This window comes from Copadichromis virginalis, linkage group LG12, assembly GCF_057382275.1.
Source record: "Copadichromis virginalis isolate Kocher_CV1m ecotype Utaka linkage group LG12, C_Virginalis_male_GT1.1, whole genome shotgun sequence".
In the NCBI taxonomy this organism is placed as follows: Eukaryota; Metazoa; Chordata; class Actinopteri; order Cichliformes; family Cichlidae; genus Copadichromis; species Copadichromis virginalis.
Window position 1 is genome coordinate 29,593,179 of NC_140629.1, and position 11,447 is coordinate 29,604,625.

Below are 11,447 nucleotides of genomic sequence, written 5' to 3' on the forward strand. Positions count from 1 at the left end.
TTTTCATTGATTTGTATATTTGCACTGACAAGAAGCAGCTGTACATAAAACACTGACTTTTAGTCGAAACAAACAGATGTGCTGCCAATTCATAATTAGCGCTCATGAAATCTCACTTCCTCTTAAGAAACATTTCCTTTTTCCTTCCCACTACCTCTCCTCTTTTTAACTGTCCTTAGATTAGTCAGCAGCAGTCCAGGTGTATTCTCATGCAATACTGTCAGTGATGTTTTTAAAAAATGGAAATCAAGGTCAGGTGGAGCAGCATGTGGAGGAGTACTTGTGAACACTCATCTAATTTTGGCTCACTGAAACTAAAAATGATACTTGGTCTAGTCTAGTTTTTAATGATTGTACTGCTAGGGTTACAAATCAGAAGTTCTTAATTGAAACCAGATATGACTAAAACCCCCTGAAGTTTGGCAAAAATGTCCCAAATGTGACTAATTTTTAAACAGCCACACTTCCTAAACTATTTCTACAACTTTGATGAAATTTAGCTTATGTGAAGTCTGTTTTTAACTCTTGTCAAAACATTTTATGCAGCTAGTGAAAGTGTTTCACAGCACCTCAGCTAGATGGGGTATCTCACCCTAGACAAGCAGATTTGGCTCCAATTAAATTATGAATTGAGGCTGAATAACCCTGTTTTTAAATTGTGAACTGTCAATAAATACATTTTGAAAAAGGTCATCTTTTTGTTCAGTACATCACAACTAACCCGAAATGGTTCTCTTATTTCTTAAAGAGATGGCTTAGTTGGCTTAAGTGTTTAATATCTAAAGTGAGCTTTTCATGTTTTTCAGGCTTCCTTTGTTTCAGGCCAGTGCTTTCGCCTTTCTCGCACCAGCCAGAGCCATCCTGTCACTGGAGAAATGGAAGTGCAACAACACAGGTGAAGAGAGGACTGTCATCCATCTTTACTTTACAATATATTATATCTCAATGGTCTGGCTGGCTTTCAGTGGGAAAGCCTTGCAAAGATCTGTGATTCGTTGGTTTCTGATCGCTCATCTCCTCGTCTTTTTCCACAAGCAGATATTCCAGCATTAAACGGTACAGAGCTCCTCAACACAGAGCACATTTGGCAGCCCAGGATACGAGAGGTAAGGCAAAGAAACATGCACACGCTCACACATACACTCACTCACACTGTTCCAAACCACATCTTTGTGGGAAGGGGTGACTGACTTTACTGCAGGTTTTCTCTAAATGTTGTTGAACTGCACTTAAATAACACATTTTTGAACAACTAAATTTGAAAAGTATGTCTGTTAAGCTGATGTTTAAAAAGTTGAACATTGTATATATGCTGCTAAAATAGAGACATTACTGTTTTCTATATGTCTGCAGGGTTTGGGTTTGTGTGACACATGCTCTTAATTTGCGTTAACCTTTTGCATTTGCGTAAGCCGGTTGAGTAATTGTTTGTTATGTGACACGTGAATGAGGCGAAACTCGATCAGACTGAATCAGATTGTTGAATGAAGGAACAGACGTTTGATAAAATGTGACAGAGGAGAACAGAAAGACCAGGCAAACAGGATTATCGCTGTCAGTGCTGCCGACTCTGTTACCTTGTGCTATACAATCACAGTGTTTGCTTTTAATTCATAAATTTGAGGGTTTTTATTTAATGCTTAAGTACTGATATGTGCAAGTACAGTGTAAACAGACCTAGTTAATACTAAGCAAACTGACAGTGAGCAGTCTCACAATAGCCTCACGTACAAAACCTTACTTTGTGTTTTGATTTATGAAAATGTTCATTTTGCATGAATCTTGGTTGGTAGGTAGGTAGGTAGGTAGGTAGGTAGGTAGGTAGGTATGTATATATACACACATCTATGTGTGTGTGTGTGTGTGTGTGTGTGTACGTACATATATGTCAGCTCACGTGTTTCTGCAGAACAGAAATGTATTTATTTATTATTTATTTTTGTTTTGACAGATCCAAGGTGCCATCATTGTGTCATCCATGGTTGAGGTGTGCATTGGCATGCTGGGTCTCCCCGGGATGCTCCTGAAATACATCGGACCTCTGACCATCACTCCCACCGTGGCCCTCATCGGCTTGTCTGGTTTCCAGGCTGCAGGGGAGAGGGCTGGAAAACACTGGGGTATTGCTATGCTGTAAGTATGGACACGCCAATGTGTCTTCAATAACACTGTCTTTAAAAAGACACTATCTAGAGTTTGTTTGTCTATGGGGAAAACATGCCATTGGTAAGTCAAAATTTCGGGTTAGTATCTCAAAAGTTCAAGGTATGTCTGAGTTGAGATGATTCAAAATTTTGACTTACTTGGCAAGTTGTTTTTTTTTTTGTTTTGTTTTTTTTGTTTTTTAATTTAAATTCTTTGTTTTCAGTTATGGAAACAACATAGTTTTCCTTTTAAATGTTTTCGTCATGATACATTTAGAGGTACATTTAACTTTTTTTTTTTTTTTTTTTTTTTTTTTGACAGCTGGGGTGTAACATTGTGGTGCTTTCCAGTTCCATATAAATTATATTCCTATACTCTACTATAGAAGCGTTGCATGATTTACAGTTTAAATAAAATATCCTTATTTATCTCATACTCAACTTTGGTTCAGTCCATCTGTCCTACCGTCTCTCCCTTTAAGACAGCTTTCTTCTGATTGGCTGCCCCTCACAGACAGAGGGTTGAAACAACAGGTGGGTGGGTCTTCTCTAGTTAAAGCCAGACCTGAGTGGCTAAGATGACCACACTAAAACTTAATCTAGGAAGCACTTAACCCTGGATCATGTGGGCTGTGAAGCTACAGAGGGCTGACTCATGAAGGATGATGCACTTCATAATGTGACGTTCAGGTGGTGTGACATCAGCTTCTGCTGTGTCATAGCTGTTTACACTGTAGCTCGAGGGCCTCTTCTCTCGCCCACAGGAATTGAGGTATTGTGGCTGTAATTGCAACTAATTTCTTGGGCCGTTAGGATAATTGATTGGCTCTTAAGCCTCTGGAGTCCTTGTCAGACATAGGCAGGACTTAAAGGAATATGTTTGCAGAATTGGTTGTCATGCAGAGAATATGCGGTATAACATGTCACCACTAAACTTAGGAGGATTGGTTCTCTCTGCAGGACTATCTTCTTGGTGCTGCTCTTCTCTCAGTATGCCAGAAATGTTCACTTTCCTCTGCCCATCTACAAAGCCAAGAAGGGCTGGACATCCTATAGGCTCCAGGTCTTCAAAATGTTTCCTGTAAGTACACAACATGCTGTAAGTGCCTGCATACAAACAGTGTCTAGACTTTTTGCTTTCATTCCAATTATTAATATTTTTCTCTCTTGTAAGTCACAAATTATTCAGCAGAGCAAACGTCCGTCTCCCCAGGTTGTCTGAGCACTGTGTAAATCAGTCACTTTCTTCCCCCTGCTGGTGAAGTGATTAAAAACACCATTAAATTATTTATTTGCTGCTCTTATTTTAATTTATACCTTTTTCATGAAACGATCTCAAATTACTTTTATGTCTTTTTATTGGCCTCAGGTCTTATGCTGCAATGCTTTTAAACTAATCATTAAATGATTTTTTTTTCCTAGTCCAAATGTGTAGAATGGTTAGTCCACATGTGAAGTCAGACAGCATGATGTGAACAAAGCTGTATCCAAAGAAGATCCAAACACTCACCTCCTGATGTATTAGTTTATTAGCTTCTAGGATAAACAGGTCTAAGTATAACCAAGGCAAATTTAATTTAATAAACTGATGCATACACCCCAAAAGGTCATGATTTCTTTCACATACTCTGCATATAAACAGATAGCTGGAGAGAAGTAATAAAAACATATACAAAAAGGGTAAAGGGTGTTGTTGTTTTTTTTTCTTCATGTTTTTGATGTTATGTAAAAGTCTGATAAGCTTTTTCTTTTCTCTTTCATGCAGATCATAATGGCCATTCTCATGTCGTGGCTGTTATGTTTCATTTTCACTGTGACCGACGTTTTCCCACCAGATAAGGACAAATACGGTTTCTACGCCCGCACAGACGCACGTCAAGGGATCCTCTTAGTAGCACCGTGGTTCAAAATCCCCTACCCCTGTGAGTGTGTTAATGAAGAGGAAGGTCTACAAATTGTATATATGCTGTAGACTGACTATAGAAATATAATATGAAAGTTTAAAGTTGGCATTAAGCATGATGATGGATAAAAATACCAGCATGTTTTACCTCTACAGTCCAGTGGGGCGTTCCCACGGTGACGGCTGCAGGTGTGATCGGTATGATGAGCGCTGTGGTGGCCAGCATCATCGAGTCAATTGGAGATTACTACGCCTGCGCTCGGCTGTCGTGTGCTCCTCCGCCTCCCATCCACGCCATCAACCGGTAACCTTTGTTTTTCCACCTCCTTATTTGCTCTCATACTTCAGTAGTTCGTCACAAACAGCCCAGGCAGTTTACTGTCTGGTCCGAACTATAATTATGATGTTTTTTTGTCTCTGCAGGGGAATATTTATAGAAGGCATTTCCTGTGTGCTGGATGGTCTTTTCGGGACAGGAAATGGCTCTACTTCCTCCAGTCCAAATATAGGCGTCCTGGGAATCACAAAGGTAACACACTATATGTTTTGGGGGTTTTTTTTATTCTTTATTTACTTTTTCTGTATTCATGTTACCTGCTCTTTATTTAAAAAGGTGTTTTAAAAGTCTTAATTGGTTCTCCAGGTGGGCAGCAGGCGTGTAATCCAGTATGGAGCTGCCATGATGCTGCTGCTGGGGCTCGTGGGTAAATTCAGTGCCCTCTTTGCCTCTCTGCCTGACCCAGTCCTGGGAGCGTTGTTCTGCACCCTGTTTGGTATGATTACAGCAGTGGGACTGTCCAACCTGCAGTTTGTCGACCTCAACTCCTCCAGGAACCTCTTTGTCTTGGGCTTCTCGATCTTCTTTGGCCTGATGCTGCCGAACTACCTCAAACAGAACCCACTGGTCACCGGTGAGTGCACGGAAGGGAAATCAAACTTTCAGTCACTCATTTTCACTTTTACAAGGAGCACCAGTAACAGTAGGAGAGTGCTGTGGGTCAGGAAGTAGTTGTTTGTCAATCAGAAGTTCAGTGACTTCTCCAGTCCAGAGATTAGATCAGTTTAACTTTGTGTCAGTGCTGTAACTTCAAAAACAAATTGTACTACATTCACGACTTCTGTCTTTCTCAGGCATTGTTGAAATTGACCAAGTGCTAAATGTGCTCCTCACCACTGCAATGTTCGTCGGAGGGTCTGTCGCCTTCATTTTGGACAATACCATCCCTGGTAAGGTTTTTAATTTCATTAGTTTGAACAAGAATGAATGTTTTCACATTTAATAGTGTTTTAAGTTATTGCTGCTTGAGAAAGTGATGGTAGTTTGTTGGAGCGTGCAAAAAAGTTTTTAAGGAACACGATCATAACATGTGGCTGTGACTGCCAAGCAGGTACAGGTATCGTACAAGGCACTACATGTGGGGGGTGGTCGTATGTCTGATCCTCGAGGTCATGCTGGGAAAGGTGGAAGAAAACATGGCTGAGAGAGTCGTCTGAGCGTAACCTGCTGCCACCTGGAAAATCAACTGAAGATGAATGGGCGGAGGCGCATCTTACGAATTTCTTTCCATCTTCACAAACATCAGAAAGTCACAGCAGCAGCAGAAGACTTGTGGAGCTTGTTCCTTGTTAGCCTGGACTTTTAATTGTGAACTTTAAGGCACTCATTATTAATCTCTCTCTATCCTCAGGTTCTCCTGAAGAACGAGGTATTAGGAAGCTGAAACGCGGTTCTGGTCTTAGTGCAGCAGAACTGGAAGGGATGAGATCCTACGACCTGCCGTTTGGAATGGACTTCATCCGCAGACACCGAATCTTCAAGAACTTCCCCATCAGCCCAACGTTCACAGGCTACCATTGGGGGCGGCTACAGGGAGCCTGCAGGAACAGAATGGGACACGGGGATGGGGCAAAGGGAGGGGAGGGCGGCAGCACTGGGAGAGAGTCGGGTATAACCAGCAGGCTGGAGAAACCTTGAAATGGTTGAATTTTGGGGAGCAAGGGATGGTACACTAAGTCAACATAATGGGGGAGTGGAGGACAGAAGCGGCACTGGATTGTGTGGAAGAAAATGTGATGCACCAACCCCCCCCCCCCCCCCCCCCTTCCCACCCTGTCACTATATGCGTTTATTTTCTATAGCTTGTATCAGTCTCTTCCCACTTCCCACTATGCTATTTTAAGCATGCTATAGCAAGCCACAGCATGCTATAAAAGATGTCACCATGTGGAGATCAGTCTGTTTGTGTGCATGTGTGCATGGAGTAATCCAGGAGGAGACAGATGGATGTCAGGCAGTCGGAGCTGAATGTCTAATGGCTCACTCACTCGTGATCGCTGCTAACTGAGACAGCCCAAATTATGTTGCATACATTCTTCTCAAAGCACAGTAGATTGAAATATGGGACTTGAGCATCATGTTAGGAATCGTTCCCCTCTGGATTTGTTATGCAACCACACATGCACACACCAGCAGCCACTGTAGATCAAGCACGAGCACTGCATTGCACAACAGGGGGTCATGCAGAATGATGGAAGTAGTTTGTAGGGTCCCCTTAGCCATGTGAAGTGATTGTGAGATTTATTTTTGTAGTACCTCCTTCCTGAGTTCAAAGTAGAATGTCACTTCACAGATTCTTCAGTAAAACACGCTCACGCTAAAGAGGCTCGCATCCCATATTATTTCATAATGAAGTGCTAATATTCAGAAGACTTCTCCCATATTACTGGGCAGAAAAGAAAATCACTAACATACCGGTTTACATTTATTTAGATTATGTCAGTATTATTCATCAGTTGTTAACAGGACCAAAACTCTGCCTTTCCTGAACATGCTCGTTAAAGTTTTAATTTAAATCTGCTACCCTTTATTTACTTTACATGCTGGCTCTTAACTAATGAGACAAGCTTTTAATAATGCCTCTATCATCATGGTGACGGCAGAGGATTTATAAGAGCTGCATTAATGCGCACAGTAACACGGACATGTGGCCTTGTCAGGGAGACCTTGTGTGAGTATATATGAAACTGATGAATGATGACATGAGAATAAGTGTTCTCGCACAGCTCCATGTGGGACTTGTCTCACAGTTTTGGGGTCACTGTGGATGTATATTAAGGTAGGATTTACCTAAAGGCTATATAATTGTACTGGGAGGTAAGGACAGTGTATTTTGCTGACTATAGAGTATATAAATCTAACAGTTTCTTTCTTTTGTGCCCTTCATCAGCTCACATGTGCAGTGTGGCAGTTTGGGGGGGGTTCTTTTTTTCCCAGACAGTCATGACGTATCAATGTTTACTTGTTTAACTCTGGTCATGACTTTTTCTTCACATTCCTGCTCTCCCTCAGTCATCAATACGCGCTCTCTTTCATCTCCTACTAAGTTTCAAAGCATTTGCAGTCTGTACGGTATTAACCCAGGCGTGCCCCCCCACCCCAAAAACAGAGCCACTCTTTTCTGACCACACTGTGTGCCTCTGCTGCTTCTATGTATAAAGAGCAGCTTTTGAAAAAAATACCACAGAGTTGGCAACAATATAAAAAAATGATGCATAGAAATAAAGAGTAGCCCACTTGAGATTTTTATAAAACCAAAACGCTCAAAGCTCTTTATTTGTATTTCTGCTGTTCTGTTACCATATACCAAAACTTTTCATTGACATTTGTTGCTACTGAGAGACGTGATTAGTTTAGTCTCATTCCAGATTCCCCCATTTTTATCTCTTATTAAAGCTATTTATTTATTTATGGGGGGTTTTAAAAAAGAAAAAGTCTAACGGGTTTATGCGTCCCTTTCAGAATAGAATAGTGTGTTTTAGTTTACTTGTTGAAGCCCTGTAAAGACCGGTAATGATTGACAGCTACTCCTGCCCTCCGCCCCAGCTCCAATCGGTACTTTTAGAAGGTCACCCGGCGAGAGAGGCTTTGAAAGGGTTGTTTCTGACGTAATATAAAAGCTGCTTCTATTTCATTCCATTTCTATCATGTTGCATTTGAAAGCAAAAGATGAACACTTTTAAATGTCGAACTGGATAGTTCAGAATTTACAGATCAGGGCCTTTTTACTACGAAGTACTGTTTGCACATGTAATGGTGCCAAGAAGACTGGGGTCCAGATGACTTCATACGCACTAACCTGGAAACCTGAAATATTACTACAGTGCTTTTGAAGACTTTAAAGGAGGTGTGAACATTAATGACCTAATTAAAACAGGTCCAGCTGTAGTTCCATTTATGACGTACTGCTCTGATTTGGTGACGTCTCATACTTTGTTACGCCAAAATAAACCATAGTTATTAATTATGTGACCCTTAATATCTACAGGGGCGTCACTCTTTAGGTAGGGTTAAAGGTGTTGAGACATTTTTATAGATTTCCATTTGTTTGTCAAATAAAATATGCAATTACAGTAATATAATTTGCGTTGACTATACCGCTGAAACTCCTTACGAGGTCGCAGACTGATTTTTCCAAAATACTGAATGACCATCCAGAGTAGATGGTAAAAAAACAGAGTAATGATGTCACAAAAGAGCCCAGGGTTAGAGATAACTGACGTGCGAAAACTGTAAATCTAAAACCTCATCTCCCTCGTTTAAATTATTGGCTGACTTGCAAAGGGACTTTACCAGGTGGTTGGTAAAATAAGCAGTGTGTTGTTGGCACTCCAGCTGATGTGTCGTGACTATGTAACCTAGCTCTAAGAGCTGGCAGTGATCAAAGTCAGACTTTTAAGCAGCTTCCACGGAGATAGAGGGTAGTTTTGGGGGGGTTGGCCCCTGCTGTAGTAAATTTCTGGCATGCACACGACTCGTGACCTTGTTTTCTGTGTCATATCATGTTCATGCAACCAGCACTTCTCCCATCACATCAGTCTCTCCTTGCACACTCTTGGCCCTGCAGTGAAGATGCATCTGTGTCCTCGTGATTGGTGTACCTTGTTTTTCTCCTCTGGAATTTTTATTGTCACCATTTCTGAATGCAGGAGGAGGACACACCCGTTGGTCACCTTATTAAGAGCCTGTTGTTTATCAAGCAGCTGAGTGAAACCTGCCTTATCGCTTAATGTGAAGATGAACATGGGATGTCTTTGTGCCTCATGGCAGCTTCCTCCAGTTTTTTATTATTGTACTCCTGTCTTATTGTAGGATTTAGTACACATGCACCTCTCGCACAGCTGTGAAAGAAGCAGCCAGTTACAGTAAAAAACAAAATAAAAACATTGTTTCTGGTTTGAATTACATTCACATGGCTCTTAAAAAGGTGACCATAAGGTGCGTAACACAAAGACATCAATCCCTTTCAGTTATTTTGAAGGGGTCATTACCTGGAGACTATACTTCTGTGTATTAAGTGTTCTATCTTTTTAAATGTTTTTTTTTATATACATAGTTTTTATGTTTTTGCAAGCAAATATTTGTAAGAAACGAATCATAACTTTGAATCTTAAATCATGCTGGAAAGCGCACCATTTTCTTGTACTTTTTATTTAAAAAGTAAATACATTTTAACCCTATTTCAAATCTGTGGTTTGGTGGAATCCTGTTTATCTTTTCATATTGTATTTTTTTACTCTAACGTTGTTTTCTGTCCATGTTAACACATTACCAATATAAATCCAAGAACAAGCTGAGAAACTTTAAATAGATGTAAAAACACAAATGTATATTTAATGGAGTAAAGTTTGCTAAACATTCTGGAATATAAATTGTGTAAACTAATTGTAGCAACAAAATGTTTTATTCTTTGTCCCTAAAACTATTTAATAAGATGTTACTGAATGAATTTAGTCTTCTGTCTTTTTTTTTTTTTTTTTTTTTTTTTAAATTGTCACCATTCCTCCTTTTCGCTCACACAGCAGCAACTAAATACATTTAAGCATGTAGACATCGTCAAGACCACCTGCTGAAGTTCAAACTAAGCACCAGAGCGTGATTTTAAGTGACTTTTGATTTGATGTTACATGGTTGTTGATACCCAATAGGCTGATCTAATTATTTCTCAAACTGCTGGATTTTCCCGCACAGTCATCTCTAGGGTTTACAGAGACTGGAATACAAACCAGGCAGCGCTAAAAGTGCTGCAGAGTCTCTCTCCCCCCCCCCCCCAAAAAAAACAAAACAACAACAACAACAGAGGGCACCGCCTGTCAAAATCTAGTTTTAAGTAATCTGATCCTGGACACAATGCACATGGTCACTGACAGACCCTTGTCTCATTTGTCAGTAATGTAGCTACAGAGTATCTCTAGACTGAGATGTCCCATGGGCTACAAAGCTTTCAGTCTTTAACGTCGAAAAGCATAAAATATCAAAATGTACTGAGATTTGAAACATTTTCTTTAAATTGTGTTTCCCACAAAGATGACTGAAACTAAAATGAAAATATTTAATTCATTTTATTGAAGAGGTAACATGTTTGAATATTTGAGTAGCTCTAACCAGAGCTTTGGTCAGCACTATTTTATTTTAACTTTTTTTTTTTTTTTTTTTTTTTAAAAGGTCTTTTCAGTGTAAAGAGTTGAATTGTTTTAAACAACTAGAATCAGTTTTTCCTGTGTCGGTCACAGTTTAATTTGCAGAAGGTGGGAAAGTCGGTTAAGAAAGACTGCAATTATGAATTGAAACAACAAAGGAAAATTACCTTCAATTTTCATTGCTGTAAATTCAAAGGAACAATTTCCAGATTAAATGAGGACAAAAAAAAAACAAACAACTCGAGTTCCAATTCATGAATCGTGACAAGTAATGGGAACAATGGCTTTAGCCAAAATGTACCAATTTTGTAACCAAAAGGAAACAATACTTAACTGACATGTTTTTTGTAGTTTTATCAGTTGCATTAAAACTAAAATCGGGCTGAAACCAGCCATATGGTGTAGAGTGTGTGGAGAGAGGCCAAAGACTGAGTGAACCAGCTATTAAAGATTGGCCACATCCACAGTAAAACACACAGAACAGTCAAGTAAAGGAAGCAACAACGAAAGCAAAACAATATACAAGTCAATAGATGCAAATATGTGAGTGCAGGCAGCTTCCTATAGTTCAGCAGGTGGTTATGTCTATGTTTTATATGTGTACAAAAACAGGACTGTCTTTTATTGAAGAATGGTTGTAATTAGTTTATTCAGTGTTTTAAAGTTTCAGTAATAAGATTTTAAAAATTGCTCATTTTTATCACCAGAGTGAAGGCATGAAGAAAGATTTTTCCCTTTGGCTGTTTTCTCTGACAAAGAGAATCAGTGAAAACATGAAACAGGAAGTATTTCCTCTTAGGTTTGTATGATGATTGGAGTTCTGATTAAATGTTTCAGTGGACCACAAGATTTTCAGATCCTCAAGATGGCTAGAAGTTGAAATGGGTTATGTCCATGTTGTGATGATCGAGGACGCCAGAGGT

At 39.8% G+C, this 11,447-nt stretch overlaps 1 protein-coding gene across 7 annotated transcripts in view; it reads left to right on the top strand.

Annotated features, from left to right (window-relative positions):
* The window catches only part of slc23a2 (solute carrier family 23 member 2), a 37,903-nt gene extending 28,070 nt beyond the window's left edge, over positions 1-9,833 (top strand). For all 7 annotated transcript variants that reach the window (XM_085475902.1, XM_085475904.1, XM_085475908.1 and 4 more), the window contains 10 exons: positions 807-895; positions 1,039-1,106; positions 1,952-2,133; positions 3,105-3,225; positions 3,910-4,066; positions 4,204-4,351; positions 4,471-4,576; positions 4,691-4,958; positions 5,179-5,274; positions 5,736-9,833. In XM_085475902.1, coding sequence (XP_085332028.1) covers positions 807-895; positions 1,039-1,106; positions 1,952-2,133; positions 3,105-3,225; positions 3,910-4,066; positions 4,204-4,351; positions 4,471-4,576; positions 4,691-4,958; positions 5,179-5,274; positions 5,736-6,022 — 1,522 coding nt within the window. In that variant the 3' untranslated portion in view covers positions 6,023-9,833. The remainder of the gene's footprint in view (positions 1-806; positions 896-1,038; positions 1,107-1,951; positions 2,134-3,104; positions 3,226-3,909; positions 4,067-4,203; positions 4,352-4,470; positions 4,577-4,690; positions 4,959-5,178; positions 5,275-5,735) is intronic.
* The last annotated feature ends 1,614 nt before the right edge of the window (positions 9,834-11,447 follow it).